We start from the raw sequence: 20,483 nt of genomic DNA on the forward strand, positions 1-20,483 counted from the left end.
TAATCATACATTATTATAGTAATTGTTTAAGATTGAAAATAAATTTTAATAATGGTTGCAACTCCTTGTCTGAGGTTAGTGGTTCATTTATTCTTGACAATAGGAGCTTTAAGCAATGATTTAATAGAACTCCAGCCTGCAGCCACTTCTAATAGTCCAATACCGTTGACAGAAGATGACAAAATTACTATCCGAAATTTGATTAATGGTTGAAACGGGAAGTTACCGGTCAAATAGGGAAGTTCAATATGAATAATAATTGAGAATTTGCAAATGTTGTGCTTGTTTTAGTGATTTTTAAAAATTCGTCAATTGAAGTTGTATCATTGATATCGATCGATAGGGTTTGTGTAGAATCAAATGTATTTTTAATAATTTCTAAATTATCCCTTAGTTCGTTATTATTTATTATTGTTGGGTGTAGGATATTGTGTCGAGCTAATGTCAATGCGTCAATTAATTCATCTGTTTCAAACGAGAATTCTGTTAGTAATAGATTGAAGTTTAACAAATAGTCCATCAACGATTGAGTCACTTCTACCTCTAATAATTCATTATTTTTGTTATTTATTTTTGAAATGATAAGATTATATTGTGTTTGAGGTTGAACAAAATTTTGGGAGAGTGTAAACGATACGTTTGTGAATTGATTAATGGTAGATTGTACTATTTTCGATTGCGTTTTCATTAAGGATACTGCTATACCGCTATTAGCTGCGTTTAGACCAAGAGGATTAAGGACAGTTTTGGAACGCGCCGTTCCATCTTTTGTATTTTAAACCTTGCGTGTAAATACTAGAAAATTATTTAGCAAATGATTTAGGAAATTACACGGTTTTTAGTAGATGACAAATGCATGTGATGGCTTGTGCGTCTAAACGCTTCACAGGCATTTGTTTCTTCCAAACGACTAATATAGAAAGGAAAGGCTATCATTTACATTTATGGAAGCGTTTAGACACACATTCCATCCTCAAAGACAATTTGCTAATTAATTAGGTCATTTGACCCTCGTTATCCTGATATATCGTAGGGGTGGTATTAACCCCTAAAATTCCACCTAGTATTATATTTTTTGCAGCTAGTATAATATATAGGTACACCGTACACAGGCCCGTATTTAGGGGGGGGGGGGGCACGGGTAGGCAAATGCCCGGGGGCGCCATGTCTTAGGGGTGGCAAAATATTTTAGAGAAATTAATTATAAAAATGTAATGAAAAAAAAAAATAATTGCATTTTATTTAATATTTTTGTAGTTTGTATTTTAGAAAAATGTTATGAATCACTGTCTATAGCGGTATTATTGCTATGGACTAAGATATGTAATATAAATTATAATATAATATATAACATATAAATAGTATATCTTAGTCCGTGATTACTGCCTACAATCGACAAAATATTAATAATAATAGCTGGATGATAAAATATTCAAAAAATATTTTTAGAAATTGGTTTAGGTACTATTTTACCCCATAGGCATGCGCAGGCCTTTTTTCCAGGGTATGCAGAAGGTTGCCACTGGTGCCATGGTGGTTACAGGGGGGATGAGGGAGATCCCCCTTTTAAGTGCCACTGTATCCGGCCTTGACTGGCACCCCCTAAAATTTATTTTTGGTACCTATATGTACAATTCTAGTAAAATATATACATAAATATTGAAATGTTTTACTGTTTAATTCAAAAAATTTTTTACTAAAACTCAAATATAAATACAAAATAAAAATAACATATAACTCAAAATAGTTAGAATCAGATACCTATATCATACAACTTGTAAAAATAAACAAAATAAATTTAATAAAAATTATAATTTATTAATTATAATATTTCGTATAATAGATTATTATAAACATGGATTAAAATATATAACACTTTTAATTTGAAAAATGGTCTTTGATATGTGTGAGGCTCTGTGTTTGTTCAGGCCGTTCAGGGTATGCAGCCGCATATCCTGCATACCCCCTGCGCACGCCTATGTTTTACCCAATAAACCAAAACGATGATAATTTTATAGTGATATCGATATTTGCATCGTGAATTGTGATACTATCAGTATGTTTTTAATAATACTTATATGTATACTATTAGACTGTATGAAAGTTAAATGAATTTATGCATTGATGATTGTCGATTGATGTAATATTTATACTATATTGTATAATGAGGTAAGTTTTATTATTTTTACCTATGCTATACGGTTTAAACTATTAACAGTTGTTTATAGTTTAGTATAAATAATAATCACCTAGATATTATTCACAAATTTTGTTAGTTAAAATTGCACAATACAATAAAAAATAACTCATGAGTTTAATTATAGTGACATAATTTAAGATTTCGCCAATAATCAAGCAAGGAAAAAATTATATTAAAAAAAAAAGGAAATTGTATGTTTAAATGTTCTATGTTCTAATTTGTTCATTAAAAAAAGTATTAAACGATTTACATTAAGTAGTGTTATATTATTATTTATTGTAGTGGGGGGGGGGGGGGGGCATAAATTATATGCCCGGGGGCGCCAAATTTTTAAATACGGGCCTGACCGTACACCTTTATATCAATGAAATGTGAGTAATTAACTAGTTAAGAAATTAATATTTTTTAACATAAATTTGTAACAAAAAATGTAATGATGGTTTTATTTACTGTAATCTTCTGGTATTAATAAATAGTTGAATATTAGTTGTGTAATGAATATGTAATTATTTAATTCTATACAATTAATGAAAAGTCATATATAAGTCAGGTATACATAGGTACCAAATTCCAAGAGCCTAACTAAAATAATGTCGCGGTAAATGAATATAATATGATATCGTCAATCGTCATGTGTAGGACAACATAGGTAGTCAGTGGCGTATCCAGGGGGGGGGGGCTAAGAGGGCTTCAGCCCCTCCCCCCCATTGGTCGTGTTATGGAATAAATAATATATAATCTCAGTGGGGCCCAGTATTCATATGTATATATAAAATTAAATTAAATTAAATACATAAATAATAACTAGGGCCCGGATTTCAATGCAAAGTGCATATTTTTTTGGTTGATCTTACACAATGCTTTCTAAGTACATAATTCGTTTCATGTAACGAGGGTTTGAAAGCTACAAATTTTATTTTGCATTTTTAGCATCATTGGGTCATTTTGTTGGTTTTAATGCATATTTGTTCAATAATTCAATATAGATATAAAACTTAGCCTATTCAAAATATTATCTAAAGATAAATTATTTTCTTGATATTTAAAAAGGTTCATCGGGTTTTTCCATACACATTGTCAATTTTTTTTTAATAAAATAATAAATTAATAATGTAAAAATAATTATTATGTCTCATTTATAAATTACAATTTGTATAAAAAAAATATATGGTATTTTTAAGGTCATTTTTGAGGTAAAATGCATTTTTTAAGGGCATTTTTGGCTATTTTAGAGCATATTTGTATGGTTTTAAGTGCATTTAAATCCGGGCCCTAATAATAACATTTTGTATTATAAAACAGTTTCTATTTCTTACTATATAAATATATCAATAATATATTATGTATGTGTTATAAAAAGTATATAATAATAAAATATTACTGTTAACTACTATAACTATTGAAACTAGTTTTGTTTAGCTCCCCCCATTAAAAAATCCTGGGTACGCCACTGTAGGTAGTAACAACATTAGTAAGTGCCATCTCTTTGTCACATCTTTCTCTCACAGGCAACACTGATTTTTGAGCATTCTAGTCATCATACATGATTAGTAAATTGCTTATTATTTTTTTCCCGCCAATTACATTTCCATTATCAACATTATATCTATTGTTTAGTTTGTTCATAACAATCATAAGCATAACTAAATGAAATTATCACAAATACTAAAGTAAAACTTCATGTGCATATTTGTTAATTTCAAATTTGTTTATTGTTATATGAATTTAAAATTTTTAGTTTTAACTGAAGTAGTGAAGTGCGTGGTTTTTAGCGACTTGTTTACTGTTTTAATTGTATACTAACTATAATAATAGTTATGTCGGATATTCGCAACTAGTCGAAAGAATTTTTGACCGAGTTTATAAGTATATACAGAGAGCAACCATGTCTGTGGAAGATTAAAGACAAGAAGGTTTATACTAATAGAAATTTGAAAAATATGGCCTATGAAAAATTGGCCAACTTTGCACAAACTGTGTATCCTGATGCAAACAAGACATGGGTTGTACAAAGAGTACAAAGTCTACGTGGTTCATTTAGGAAAGAATTTAATAAATGGAATGAAACAAGAAATAAAACTGGTTCATCCACTGACAGTGTACACGTACCATCACTCTGGTATTATAATCAACTTTTGTTTACGAAAGAACAAGAGACTCCCGAGGAGAGCATTTCCAACTTAAGTGATGATGAAAATAATGATGCTATGTCTACAAATATACATGATTCAACTCTTACGGAGGAAGTCAACAAACAGTTAAACAGTGGAATGCCTGCACAGGTATGTAATGTATTTAAAAAAATGATTAAATAATGATTAAAAATAACCTTTAAAATCAATTCCATATTAGGTAGGTAATACCCACCTAACCATATAAATAATTCAAAAATAAATAAATATAAATTGTGTACTTTCTTCAGTATAATATTTATTGGTGAAAAGTATACATAAGTTATTCAATAAATTATATTATGCCTACTGAATGATGGTTCTAATACCTATATTATATTATATGGTTCCTAAACGTATTCTTATTAACCACCTTTACTATGCTTTTCCCTTTTGCAACATTTCTTCTTGCCAATCTACTTTCCCTTTTTCATTATAAAATTGTTTATAATTATTCCGATTAATTTTTGCATCACAATGAGCATTTCGTTGTACAAATTTTTGAATTTCAGTGATATCAGCTGCTTCATTTCTCCAATCGCCGTTATTTATAATTTCATGTGTATTCATATCTTCTTTGTCAAATGTATTATTTGAAGCATAAGAGTTACTTGTTTTTCGCAAAAAATTGTGCAGGGCACAAATTGCTAGAACAACTTTTTTTATATTATCTGGTGACATATTTATAGCTGTATGTAGAACTCTAAATCGACTTGTTAAAAGTCCAAATGCATTTTCTACTACATTCCTGCCTCTAGCCAATCTATAATTGAATATCCGTTCTTCATGTGTAACTCCACTTCCTGGGTACGGCTTTAACACATGGTTATGTAATGCAAATGCATCATCAGCTAAGAATGAAAAGTTCAAGTTTTCTTCAGTTTCATAATTATTAGGCAAATCTAATGTCCCAGCCAATAATTTTTTGTAGAATGTAGTACGTTCGATTACTCCTCCATCAGAACATCTACCATTTTTCCCAATATCAACATAGATAAATTCGTAATTAGAGTTAACCAATGCCATCAACACCACACTATAAAAGCCCTTATAGTTGTAAAAATGGGCTCCTGAATCTTTCGGTGGTATAATCCGCACATGCTTCCCATCAAGAGCACCTCCACAGTTGATGACCTGCCATTGATCTTTGAACCCTTTACTGATTGATAGCCATTCATTTTTATTTTTTGGAAACTAAAAATTAAACAAAAAAAAGGTTTTCAGTACTATTTTATTTTTTTTGAAAATTTTTAATTGTCTCTTGTTATTAGATTTTTGTACTCCTTTAAATGATCTTTATATATTTGCTTTAGTTTAATTAAGTCTCCTTAATATGCTGTTATATAATGTAATTTATATTTTTTAATTATCGTTTTCCAATAGAATACTTTTATCTAACATTTAATATTTTTAATAACCTGTACTCACAGCACAAGCTCTGCTTTTTGGGAGTACTGCAATATTGTTTAATTTTCATATAATTTCAAAGTTATAATTTGCTTATAATGTACCTATATTTTATTATTTTGTTTTAATATGTAAAGATATGTTATTGTTGCAATAAAGTTATTATTATTATTAATCCTAATTATTGTTTGTAGTAGATCTGGGTACCAATTAAACCAATTATTTGAAATGAATACCTAATTGTTTTTTTTTCTTATCAAGGAAACTTTTGATTCATCAAAACAAAATATCACCACTGTACCATCAAAAAAAAGAAAAAAATATGAAAGTCTAAATTTTGCAAAAACCATTACAGAAGCAATTAATAGTTGCAAAGATATCGATGAATTTGAGGCTTTAGGAATTTGTGTTGCTGCTAAAACTCGCAAAATGACTCAAGTTCAATATCTTATTGCTGAATCGTTGATTAACACAGTACTGTCTAAAGGACTGTTAAATACTTTGACACCAGACATTGGACTACAAAATAATATAAGTATGAATTTTTTTGTTTCATTAATTTGATTAGTGTTTTTAACTATTTGAGTAATTGTATTTAAATATTTTAATAGTATTTTAAATATTTTTTGAATGTATTTGTATCTGTTTTCAAATATGATTTTAAAAGTATTTCTATAAAACTAGTCACAATGCTATATTCTTATATTTAATTACAATATTGTTATTTAATTTACAGATCATTCAAACAATCATTATTATTTTCCAAATACTCCTTCTACAAATGAAATCACTACCTATCCTGTCATTAACCCTGCTACATCTGTATCCAGACATTCCAGACCCACCTCTCCTCTAAGCTACACTTATTCTGCTTCTTCTATGGACGTTATAAATTTTACTGAAACTAAGGTTGCTGATGAATCTATGGTAAATAATATGCCAAATTCACAGTGGAATTATGATGATGCAAAAGTTACCGATGAATCTGCTCTTGATTTTTCCATCTTGTTCTTATATTAACATGTAATTTGATCAGAAGTATGATATTTTAATGTTATTTCTTTGTTACTCATGATAACTATGTTCTAGTCTATACATACTGTTATACTTACAGAAATTGTTTTTTATTTTTCAACTCAACAAGTGATTTGTATTTATTTTTTTGTTTTTTTGTGATAATTATGTTAAATAAATACTATTATTTTACATTTCTTTTTATTAATAATTTATATATTATGTTATAATTACAAAGAATGTATTTAGTTTAAATTATTCCAAGTTTAAAGGTTTATGGTGAATAACATACAGTACACTTATTACTTACATAAATTGTTTTTTTATTTTTCAACACAACAAGTGATTTATATTTATTTTTTTGTTATTTATGATAATTATGTTAAATAAATACTATTATTTTACATTTCTTTTTTATTAATAATTTATATATTATGTTATAATTACAAAGAATGTATTTAGTTTAAATTATTCCAAGTTTAAAGGTTTATGGTGAATAACATACAGTACACTTATTACTTACATAAATTGGTTTTTTTATTTTTCAACACAACAAGTGATTTATATTTATTTTTTTGTTATTTAAGATAACCATGTTAAATAAATATTATTTTATGTAATTTACATTTATTTTTAATAATATTCTATGTCAAAAGTAATAATTACTGGGCACATTTATTAATTAAAAAAAGTTTCTCGTCATACCTATGTAGGTATCTTAAAAATTTAAATTGTAATAATGTGTAGGTGGTACAAGACTCAAAATGTTGAATAGTAAATGAGACATTTTTTTTTATGATGAACAATCACATTATTGTGTTCAACAGCTCTTTATGTAGTTTAAATAATTTATCTTCACTATATTTATAGCTATTTTTATTTTATACTAAATCGACTTTAAGGTTCTGGGTTGGTACCAACTATGAATAGATTATAAACGTATTGGTGTAAAATTATCAATAACTATAAATTACTAAAAAAAAAAATTATGATGCTGTTATTTATACAATACTTACAGTAAGGTAATCCTTTTTCAAAACTTTAAAAATTGCATCACAAGTCTCAGGTATTATTTCACATAAGCTGCTAGCTGATATGGCAGTTGGAAATTTTAGTCTTTGGTAAGACATACCAGTAGCTAAGAATGTTAGTGTTGCTAACAATCTTTGTTCTGGAGGAATACCAAAGACTAAAATTTCCAACTGCCATACTTCCAACTTTCCCTCATGATGGTATCCTCTTTTTGTATCAATGGGCCAACTAAACCTAGGCAGATAATTATAAATTGTATTTAATTATTGAACAACACTAAAATGTAAAAAAAAAAATTAGAAAATATATTATACTTAGTAAGAAATCAAATGTTGTTCCATCAATTCTTAAATAATTTTTGAAATCTTCAGGGTTATTATTTCTAAGTTCATTAATTAATGGTAAGTGACCAAATTTTGTCTTATCTGACAGCCAACTCTTCATCCAAATTGATCTTGGAGATCGTGCTTTTACCATATTCATATGTATATAGTAAACAGCAGCATATCCTACTAATTGTTTTTTTCTTCTTAAAGAGGACATTTTTAAACACTAAGTAGGTACGATAAACACGTTTTTTCAAATATTAGTAGTGTACAGGTGCTGTGGTACGTGTTAACTGTAGTTGCTTGAACGGTGGAGTGGTCAAAGTTTTAAAATGACTAAAGGACATGATAGATCGTGTACAATCGTTTGTAAATACTGTTTACACGCACAGTTTTTTCATGTCGCGTTCCAAATGATCACTCCAACCCGCGTGATGGAATTTTTCATTTTAATTAGGAAATGATTGGCATGTACCTACAATCCACCACGTGGAAAAACTTGCACGGTCCAATCACGCGTGATAGTCATTTGGTTAATTTTTAATTACCAAATGATGGAATGGGACGTTCCATCCTTTTAATATCACGCATGATGGAACGGCGCGTTCCAAAACTGTCCTTAATCCTCTTGGTCTAAACGCAGCTATTGTCGCTGTTTTTTTTAAATTTTTTTTTGTAATTCTTGATAACTGTTATCACTTACACTACCAAAGGCCCATTCCTCAAAATTTCCAATTGCGTTAATTAGTCCTCTCTTAAATCTATTACCTAGCTGTAGTGACATTAAGCTCTTATACCGTTTATTTAACTCTATTCTAGTTGTGTGTAAGGTGGGCAAAAAGTTTCTACAAGTTGTGGAAATACCATGAGTCTCAATCCTACATAATTTCGTATTATTACTCAATAATTCGTCCACGTTTTGAAATTTTTCTAAATACCTTGAAATGTTTACGTGTATTAGTAAGTTAAATGTGCCTGTATATGTTTGTAACTTAAATAATGGTTCGTAATAAATACCTGATCCATTCATTATATTTTTTACCAAAAAATTGTCTTGATTTTGTCCGTATATAGTTATCCAAGTAGTGAAAAATAAAGAGTATATTAAATTTAAGGAATTTAGTAACATTGCTTAACTTTTTTTTTTTTTTTTACACACTGAGTAAACTTTATGTAGAGAAAAAATAAATTTTAATGATAATGATTAGAGAAAGAAAGAAAAAGAAAAAATAATAAGACTGTTGTGTTGTACCTGTCGTACAAAACGTAATTGATTTATCATTTCCTATTTTATGTTCTTTTTGTAAACGCTATTCTGCTGATTCTTGTGTTATTCATTGACCTAGTTTATTAGCAGTTTAGCACATCGTAGAGTATCTAACAACATTTTTTATTTTTTTTTTTTTTTGGTTCATCGTTCTTATTATTAATGTATGTGTACAGGTAATTTAAAAAAAAATTGTATTTTTTGATGATGTAAGCTTCTTTGACAATACTATTGCTGTTCCTTTTTCTTATTTTTTATATTTATATCTATTATATACATTTTATATTGTAGTTCTAATTTTAATTTAATATTTAACGTTCTTTATATTTTTTAATTGACTTACATGTTTATATTCGTTTACTATTTTTCCGTTCTTAATTATTTCTACTACATAAGTTACATCCGATATTTGTTTTATTATTTTAAACGGGCCGTTATACCTGTATGCAAATTTCGATTTTCTATTTTCATCTTTAATTAGTACTTTTTCGTTTATTTTAAATTTTACCTGAACCTTATTTGAGTCATAATGTTTTTTATTTTTTAAGTACCTGTCCTCTAATAATTTTGGCAGTTCATCACGAATATCTTTTAATTTTTCTAGTTCTAATAAAATTTCGGGAGATGTTGCTGTACTTATAAAGTTGTGGTCAAATATGGATTTTGGATTATATCCGTGTAGTAGATAAAACGGTGTGTTTTTAGTTGTGTCATTTATTGATGTGTTATACGCAAATAACACATATTTTAAGTATTGACTCCATTTTTTTGGTTTATCCTGTACAAAATGGCTAATCATATCGATCAATGTACCGTTAAATTTTTCCGTCTGGCCTTGGCTCTGGGGACGGTATGCGATCGAATTTGTGCTATTTATGTTTAGTGCTTTTAGTAAATCTTTCACCAATTTATTTGCAAAATGTAATCCTCGGTCAGAATGTATTTCACCTATTGCTCCATATTGTAAAATTATATCTATTAAATATGCAACTGTTGACTTTGCGTCGGCATTTCTGTATGATTTCGCTATAGCGTATTTAGTAGTTGCGCAAGTTCCTACCAAAATATATGAGTTCCCATTACTTGAGGGGTTTATTGGGCCAATAAAATCAATTGTAAATTGTTGAAACGGTATACCTATAATTTTTGGTGACGTAAGCATTTGTCCATAGGTAGCTTTTTTATCTGATTTTCTTTTCTGACAACTAATGCATGATGTTACATATTTACGTGTGTCTTTATATATGGTTGGCCAAAAGTATCGTTGAATAATTTTGTTGTATGTTTTATCTATGCCTAAATGTCCAGATAACGGGTGATCATGAAAATCGTTTAAAATTTCATTTTTACGATTGTTTGGTAATGCGATTAAATCTGTAAATTTCCCCTTAGATAAATGTCTATACATTAGTATTTGATTATCATTTATAAAATAATTTTTTGACTTTCTTATCCATATATGGGTTGAAAGTTCTGGGTTCTCTATTGCTTTAATAATATTTACATATGTATCATCATGTAATTGTTCTAATTGCATATTAATAGTTGTTACAGTGCAAATTGTTAGTTCGTTATCATTCTGTATTTCTTGTTCTATAGTAGGTGGTTCGAACACTGTTTCGGGACATGGCATCGCATACTTGATTTAAGCGTCCTTTTCTATATTTAATTGTTATGTCATAGTCTATAATTTTACTTTTTAATCTCTGGATTCTGGTTGATAGTGATTTAAGATTGTCTAAATATTTTAAAGGGGCATGATCAGTCCATATTTCTATGTGTGTGCCGTACACATATGGTCTAAAAGTTTCAAGTGCATATACTATTGCTAATAGCTCTAGCTCGATAGCACTATATTTTTCTTCAGTGGTAGTAACACGTCGTGAAATATATGATACAGGGTGTAATAATTCGTCTCCTTCATCTTTTTGTAATAAGACACTCGCAATTCCTATTTTACTAGCGTCGGTCCATATGATTATTGGTAGGTTTGGGTTGAAGTGTTTTAAAAATGGGGGATTTATTAACTTTTCTTTAAGTGCTTTGAATGTTTCTGTGTGTTTATTTAGCCATTTTACAGGAGATTTTTTTGATTCAAATTGACCTCTAGTTAAATCGGTTATAGGGGCTGCTATTTCAGCGTATCGTGGTATAAATTTTCTAAAAAAATTACATAATCCTAAAAAACTTCTTGTTTGTTTTATATTTTCTGGTGTAGGAAATTCTTTTATTGCTGCTAATCCCTCCTCATTTGGTTTAATTCCGTATTGGTTAACAATTTGCCCTAGTATTTTTAATTCATAATATCCAAATTTACATTTTTTTGCTTTTAGTTTAAACCCGGTTTTTCTAATTCGTTCTAAAAGTCTTTCTAAAACTATCAGTAGTTCTTCAAATGTTTTCGCATAGTTGATAATGTCGTCTACATAATTAATGGTGCCTAAATAAAGCAGTCCAGAAAGGGCTGTTGCTACTGCTTTAGAAAACTGTCTTGGAGAGTTTTTATAGCCGAAAGGAAACCTTGTCCATTCGTATAACCCGAACGGAGTAATAAATGCTAATTTGTATCGGTCTGATTTACCAAGTAGAATATTCAGAAAGCCTTGTTGCATATCCATTATGTTAAAATATTTCGATCCTTCTAGACAATCAAATATTGTTTGTATATTCATAATCGGAAAATTCTGATGTGGTATTTGTTTGTTTATTTTTCTATAGTCGATTACTAATCTTTTTGTTTTATCCGCTTTATTAACCAAAAAAGCTGGGCTAGCATATGCCGAATTAGATGGTATAATTAAACCTGCGTCTAAAAGTTCGTTGACTTGTCTTTGTAATTCGTTTTGTTCGCATAATGCCAATCTATATGGTGGTAAATTGACTGGGTCTTTAGTTACTGTGGGTATTGGTATATCTCCTATATCAATAGCTCCTAAGTCCATGTCGTGTTGCGCAAAACAATCTGAAAATCTTATCAATAATTTTTTCAGTTTTATTTTTTGATTTGTTTCTAATTCTGGATTAATGTCAAATTCAAATTCTTTACTGCATGTTAAATTGTTTACGTTACCTATGCTATTGTTTTCATTATTTTTTATCGCTAAGCGATCATTAATGTTTTCGAATTCTTGTTCTATATAATATGTCAATTCATCAAAACCGTTTTGTGTATTCTGCATTTCATCGTATTTACTTTTTTCTGGAGTTATTTCCACTATTAAATCACGTTCTGTATCATGTTCAGATTTTAATTTGTAAATTCTTATTGTGATATCTGTATTTTGAAATGTGAATTTAATCATATTTGAAATTAAAGTACCGTTTTTTTTATTTATTTCTGACCAATTGTCGGGTAGCCCTAAATTATTTATTGATTGGTTTAAGCAAAATTGTTTTAAATTTTGTAGTGTGTTAAAAATATCTTCGTAGGTGGTTTCATCGTTACATGCGTGTTTTGTTATTAAATATAAAATCCATTGATTATTTTTCTTTAAAAATGCTATTTATGTTAGTTTTTTATTCTGTGCTTTTAATACTTCTACGTCTTTAAATATTTGTTTGAATTGTTGTGCAATTCCTGCACTCATTATAAAGTCTTTACTAACACAATGTGCAAGCATCGTTTATTTGTTCAGAAAATATATTACCTATCATTTCATGGTATTTACATTTGGCATTATATGTTTCTGAATTTTGTAATAGAAATTGTTGAAAATTTGTAAACTGTTTATTATGATTATTATTATTTGTGCTTGGTAAGTTATTTATTGGTTCGGCTTCCTGTTCCACATTTAATTTTACTTCGTTTGCTTTATAGTGAAACGTAATTAAATTATTTTTCAAATCTAGAATCGTGTTAATTTTTTTCATTATGTCTAATCCTATTATTACGGGTACGCATAAATTGTCAACTATAATGATTTTATGATTTATTACTATTGTTCCTATTTCTATCTGTGCCATAGTGGTTCCTGATATGTTTAATTTAGAATTGTTTGCCGTTTGGAGGTAAAGTAGTTAAGTAAAGGGCGTTATTTTATTACATTGAATAATATTTTTATTTACCACTGTTACACTAGCCCCTGTATCTAATAAAAATGTAGTAATTTGTTCATTTATTTTTCCTATTATTTCTATTTTACTTTTATTTTTATGGTTATTATAATACGTATAAACAATATTGTTTGGATTTATATTTCTGGCATTATTAAAAGGTATGTTGCTGGTATTATGTTGATGTTCCTGTGCAGATCCAGCTATCTGCGGAACTATCAGTTTTTTTGTACAAATGTACTACAATTTCTTTTCATGTGTCCTGGCATTCCACACTGAAAACATATCGGGGGCCCTTGATGACTTCCATACGTATAATTACTAGGGAGTATCCTTCCTTGATTAATTGGTGCAGAGACTTGGGTATTGTCTAATTGGTTGTTATTTGTATTATAATTATAATTTTGATACAAGTTTTGTCTAGGGAATCTGGTGGTTGTCATCTGGTTATTATTTGCAGTGGAATTATTGTAATATGGATAAAAGTTTGGTCTTGGATTATTTTGATAGTATTGATTTGGATTATTGAATATACGTGGTTGATAGGATTGATTTCTATTATAAAACAAGGCATCATTATTATAGCTGGTTTCCATTCTATTATGATAATTATTGTTTCTATTCAGGCTATTATTTTGAGGTTGTCCTATATTTATTTGACTTATATGATTTTTTAAAACCTCCATTTCTCTTGTTAATTTCTCTACTTCTACATTTACTTTATCTTCCGATCTTAATAAATTGGTTAACTCAAGCTTCTCTAGTGTTTTTTTAATGCTTGTGATAGATGTATTATCGGCTAACCTTATTAATTGAAAAGTATCTTTGGGTAATCCTTTTAATATATGTTCGCATATTTCTTCTTCAGTCATATTCTTATTTATTTTATAACATATTCCTACTATTTTAATTATAAATTCTTTATATGTTTCGCCTTTCGCCAGTTTAAGGTTTTCTAATCTTGTCATTAGTAAATGTTTATTCCCTACTATTGTAAATTCTGTTATTAATTCATTTTTTACTTCGTTCCACGTTATATTTTAATTTTTTAATTTTAATTGTTCGAAAAAATCTTCCGCTGAGTCTTTAAGATATAATTGTAGAATTATTAATTTGTCTTTGTCCTCCCACTCGTTCACGACAGATATAAGTTCAAATATTTTTATGAATTTATCTATATCTTCGTTTTCTTTCCCTGAGAACATATCGGGTTTATGCATTACTTGATTAAAGGCCATTTTTATACTTTGTTTATTTTTTATTGATTTTTTTGCACTTTTTCCAATTTTATTATTAGTTTTGTTCTGTTCATTCGAAATATTACTGTGGTTTTCTGATTTTAAATCTATTAGTTCTAGTGCTGAATTATTATTAAAATTTTGATTTAATCGTTTATTATTTTTGTTCACTTCTAATTTCTGAATATGTTCAGTACTGTTAAGGGCGTTGGAGGTATCGTCTACCCGATTGGACGTTTTTAATTCGTCGAGTAGATTTCGAAGTTGGTGTGTTATACTAACTGTATCCTTATTATCTGTTTCTGTATTAAATTCTATAGAGTCGTCTTCGATGAAATTTTCAAACACTAGTTTTATAACCTAACACAAATATTAAACAAAAAAAAGAATTTGTTTCAAAAATGTTATTTTGAAGCAAATAACATTGTATAATGAATTTCTATACAAAATGAAAATTTCTAAGGTTGACATTCAATTTATTCACTCGAAAATTAACAAATTCTCGTACAACAATTTTATTATTTTTTTTATTAATTGAAGTATTTTTCTATTAACATTACGTAAGGTTCATATATTATTTGGAAAAAAACTCCAAATTTTTTTGAAAATGTTGCATAAAGAAAGATTTTTAATGAATGTGAATGTATTAAAATCTGCTCAGAATTTAAAAATATAAGAATAAATAATTATGTGGTTTCTGAGGCTCTACTCAAAAAACACGCTGTATATATTATCTATATTATAATTATCCACAAATCAATATTGTATTGATTTAATATTTATAGTGATAAAAAGACAAATCTCAGAGTTAATGATCACCGACTCGACCGACTAATACCAACGCTACTGCAAAACCACATTATAAAAATCCAAAATACCTACCTAATATATTATATTTATAATATTTTAAAATAATGATTTGATTTAATATAATTATGTTTAGTTGTAAACTTCTTAACTGGTAGGTAGGTTGAGTAATATTTGTTTTGGAGTTTATAAAGCGGGCAAATGGGTAAATAGGTACACTGCTGAACATTAGGTGCCTTGTGAAAATGTTTAATGGATGTGTTTAACTTTAATTCAGCAAATAGTAATATTAAATAATTATTTTATACAAAAAACGATTTGATTTAAAGGCAGACTTTCAGACTATAATATTACTAAATTTATTTTAAGATATCATTATAATTTAAATTTATTAATGAGTGGTACCCACTTGTCAGTTTTTTTTTTTTGCTTCAAATTATAAAGAAGATATGTGTGACACTATAATATACATTTTTTATGAGTGACTTAATTTTAATCTTTATAACGATAGATATTGTTTCTTATAATTGCCATTAATTATATAATATATATTCCTATTCTTGTTATTCAGTTATAATTCAACTGTGGCCTAGTCAATGTACTCATAAATCTTTCTATATAGCAAAGATAGAACTTCATATTCATAAAAGTTAAACTGTCATGGTCCAATAAACAATATTATGCCTTTATAATTACAGTAAGAAGAATGAAACTACAACCACCAGTCTTCCAACTACCACTACAACTACTACTACAACAACCACCATGCGTCCAACTACAACCACTACAGAATATTATTATGATGATCAATATTATTTTCTATTGCCATCTTCATAAATTTATGTTTTTAACTTTCTGCAATATTTAACTAAAGATATTTTTAAGATATATTTTTTGTATCAATAACATATATGTATATATATATATTTTTTAAGTAATGGGAATCATTTAATTATATGATATATTTTCTTCATACAAATAAACTTTTATTTAACATTTATTTTATATCATTTTAATTTTACAATGGGTCAGTAACCTTTTATATGTATGCTTAACACATATGAATAATAATGCAACGTTTGGTAAGCCGCGAGAACCAGCGTTTGAGTGTGTAGAACGACTATTTACACATTTTTACTTTTGGACTGGAGTATATAATCGTGAAAATAGTTTAGATTTTTTATCTATTGAGTTTTCTAATTCGAAAAGATATTGTTATTTGATTTAGTCGGTCTAAAAAAATTGGAGTTCTTTATCAAACCATTAAGATAAATTATTTTTTTTTTTTTTACATGTAGCTCATATAGTTGTTGATATGTTTTACGTTAACAATATTAACTCTGTAATCACTGAGAAACTGTGTTACCTGAGGCGGCTTGAGTCTGCAAAACTCCAGGAGCAAGCTTCATGAGCTACCCACCACCCACCCACCCATATTTTACTTTGGACATAATATATCTATTACATCTGGTTTACCACATATTACCCCCCACCACCCAGCAACCACATAACAAAACAAAAATGTACTCCTAGTTTTGCCAATGCACCCACCAACTACGTTTAATAGGACCAATGCTATTATTATATGAAATAATAATTTTAAAAATATGAAATTTGATAAAGTTGAATTTTTTTATTCAGTATTAATCAGTGACGGTTTTATAGGGGGGACGAAGGGGGCACTCACCCCCCCCCCCTTGGATTTTTTTGTGCCAACTGTTATGTTCTGTAAGTTATATATGCATATATATAAGTTATATATGCAACTATTATGGATGGTGGGGGGCACAAAAATTGAAAATAGCCCCCCCCCTTGATGTTTTATCAAAACCTCCACTGGTATTAATTAGGTATAGATATAGATATATTTTATTTGTAAACATTTTAAGCTTCTAATCTCAAACAATTAAACTAAATTTATGTTGTGAGAACCACGATTTAAGATAGTACTATCATTAATTTTAAATATTTATAACCACGATTAAAGATTTCTTTAATCGTGTTAATAACCAATGGCACTATCTTATAGCGTTTTCCACCACTCTGCACCGTTGCACCACGATTGCACTCAAACAGTTCACTGATGGCTCCCTGATAAACATACCAGTGCAGGCCGGTGTAAGTGTAGATGAAACATACCGTAGGCAGCTGATACTAAATAATGATAACGATTTGGAAAAACCCGCGCTTCAATTATTATTAATTTTCCAAATTGTTATTTGAATTACGAGTCTTCAATTTATTTCAATTGTGTATCGTGTATGATCGTATTTACTAGCCGTCGCCTTAGCGTAAGTAGTAAGTACTAATACTACGGCCTACTTCAGTAATCAGTACTACTGCCGTTTGCCACTGCCTACTCTACTTATATTCTACGTTTCAAATCGTCAACTTGCATAATTATAAAATGACCACTCATAATTTAAAAATCGATATCGATGGTCATTTGTTGGGCCACCGAACATTTTTGTTTGAATTGGAAGAATCTGCCTTAGATTTTATACAGCAAGCTGGTAAGCATATTGCATATTATATTTTACTACGACTAAATCAGCCTCTATGTTGAGATTGCTAAAAAGTTAGCTGTTCTGGCGTTCTGCTCATGTATAATTAATTAATTTGGGTAAGTCAATAGTGGGTAGTAACTAATAATGGTATATACCTGTACAGGTAGTATTATTGTTTAATTGTTTTGAAATATTTTTAAGACCCTAACCTTCTCTAGGTACCCATTACCATACACAATATTATTATCCTTAGAACACAAATTTTTATAACTCAAAAACTACTCTTTTGAATTTTGATTTAGATAGGTACATAAAAATTCTCGGCTGAGTAATTTAAAGTGAAAACAGCAGGGTTCATATTTAAAAAATAGAAGTTGTAGAATATTACCATCAGTGTTAAAAAATATCAAATCGAGTTGATTCTAAAAGACAGGATTATTATTAACTGTCAATAATCATTTTTATTATACTAAAAAATTCTGTAAAACCGAGGACCAATGTCTCCCCTCCGACATACACATAGACGAGAACCTACAGGGAAAATTCACTTTTCACCCTGGAGGGAAATATTTACTTAATTTGTATGATCTAATAATTGATTATCATTTAGGTAGTAATGATTTTTTCTAACCATAATTGAATTTCTTACCAATTGTGTGGAACAAGGTGTTATTGAATTAAATTTGGAAGAACTTGTTAATGATGTTAAAATTACAGTTTCAATTCCTAAGAGGTAAATTAAATTTATTTTGTGCTTTATAATGATCTATTAGATTCTGAGCGGAGCGAGGAAGCTTGTGGTTTAACAATAATGTTTATTTTTTGTTAATAATGGATATAAATTAAAATACTGTATTTATATTGTTCTAGAAATATAAACTTCTGTAATTCAGCTCAGTCAGAAAATGTTAAGGATAATCAGTGTCGTCAAACTATTGATTGGCATAACATTAGTGATGTCAATGAAGGATTGGAAAATGAAGAAGTAGACAAGCCCAATAAAATATCTTATAATGCTACGACTTCTATTATAGATTGTTCTAATGAAACTTCTCCTAAAATCCAATGTAGGTACAGTAGATTTTAAGCGAATACTATTCTATTTTGATTTTGTGTTAAACAATGTGTATGTTGGGTTTTAGGTGAAAAAGAAGCTACGCATCAAGTTATTTTCACTGATGGTATGACCAAGTTTATGTTGGAAAAGTACGGACAGCTTATGAATTTTATTGGACCCATGAAAAAATTTAAAAGGAAAATAGATATGTGGAAACAAATAGCTAAAGATATGGAAGAAGAACTTGGTGTAAAATGTACACATACACAGATTGAAAATCGTTATAAAACTGTGAGTAAGAGAAAAAAAGTAATTGTTAATAATAACAGAAGTACAGGCGCAGCTAGAATGGATGATGAATATGAAAATGAATGGAAACAAATAACAAATAAGGATGATAGCATTATTCCAGAAGTCATGAGAAGTACAAAGGTTGTTATTATTAATAAAAAGGATATTACAGAATCTAAGCCAAAAAAAATAAAAACCGATAGCTCACAGTTGATATTATTGAAATTTCTAAAGGAAAAAGAGGAATCTAAAGAAAGGCGTCATCAAGAAAAAATGGAGCTAATAAGATCATTATTAAATAAATGAGTTTTTTTATGTATGGATTATTAGCTGAAGCTGTTGAATAATGTTATGATTTGAGTGTTAGTAGTTTAAAGTTTTATATTGTTTTATTTTAAAATTTCAAACAAGTGGTTTTTTATATATAATTTTGTTATTTTCTCTTATAATTTTACACGGATTATTATTTATTATACATAAATATTAAATAAATAAATGTTTATTATAGTATATTGTTACATATATTTAATACTGAATATTATAATAATTATAATATTACAAACATTTAATTTATATACAATTTTTTAATTGATATTGCATGCTATTTTTTATAGCATCTCGTTTTGTTTCACCATTTTTTTTTAATAACATATCAGTTTCAAACATGATGTTCTCAGGTCCATTGAATAATTCCTCATTTTCTTCATCTATCAATTCAAAATGGTCATCCATATCTATACATAAATTATGCAGAACACATGATGATATTATGAATTTAGTTATCTTGTCGACAGAATGTATATCCAACTGCAAAAGTTGCCTAAATCGGGACTTGAGAAGACCAAACGTATTCTCAATCAGTACTCTGGTAGAACTTAATGTTTTAATAAATGTTTTCTGTGATTCAGTTAATCTTCCGTAGTCCTTGTATGGTACAAGTAGCCATTCTCGGATAGGATAGGCTCCATCACCGAGCAAATGGTACTTTTTTTCACACACGGTTGGTAGATCTTTACTTAAATCAGATAGAACAAATACCCTGGCATCGTGGACCTTTCCGGGTATTCCAGTAAACACATCAATAAATTTTTTTTTGTAATCGCACACTCCTTG

At 28.5% G+C, this 20,483-nt stretch overlaps 1 protein-coding gene across 1 annotated transcript; it reads left to right on the forward strand.

Annotated features, from left to right (window-relative positions):
- The first annotated feature begins 17,922 nt into the window (after positions 1 to 17,922).
- Positions 17,923 to 19,676, forward strand: LOC149062423 (uncharacterized). The gene is made up of 4 exons (XM_089215324.1): positions 17,923 to 18,028; positions 18,689 to 18,755; positions 18,893 to 19,089; positions 19,165 to 19,676. The coding sequence occupies exons 1-4, from the start codon at positions 17,923 to 17,925 to the stop codon at positions 19,674 to 19,676; spliced, it is 882 nt and encodes a 293-aa protein (XP_089071450.1).
- Positions 19,677 to 20,483: the final 807 nt, after the last annotated feature.

Source organism: Diuraphis noxia, unplaced genomic scaffold (genome assembly GCF_037042655.1).
Source record: "Diuraphis noxia isolate RWA-SAM2 unplaced genomic scaffold, SU_Dnox_SAM2 contig0001, whole genome shotgun sequence".
NCBI lineage: Eukaryota > Metazoa > Arthropoda > Insecta > Hemiptera > Aphididae > Diuraphis > Diuraphis noxia.

Bases quoted from the DNA above. Each gene is read 5' to 3' on its own strand.
- LOC149062423 (XM_089215324.1), top strand. From the start codon at position 17,923: ATGACCACTCATAATTTAAAAATCGATATCGATGGTCATTTGTTGGGC. The intron at 18,029-18,688 runs GTAAGCATATTG...GTGTGGAACAAG, and splicing joins AGATTTTATACAGCAAGCTG to GTGTTATTGAATTAAATTTG. The intron at 19,090-19,164 runs GTAGGTACAGTA...GTTGGGTTTTAG, and splicing joins AACTTCTCCTAAAATCCAAT to GTGAAAAAGAAGCTACGCAT.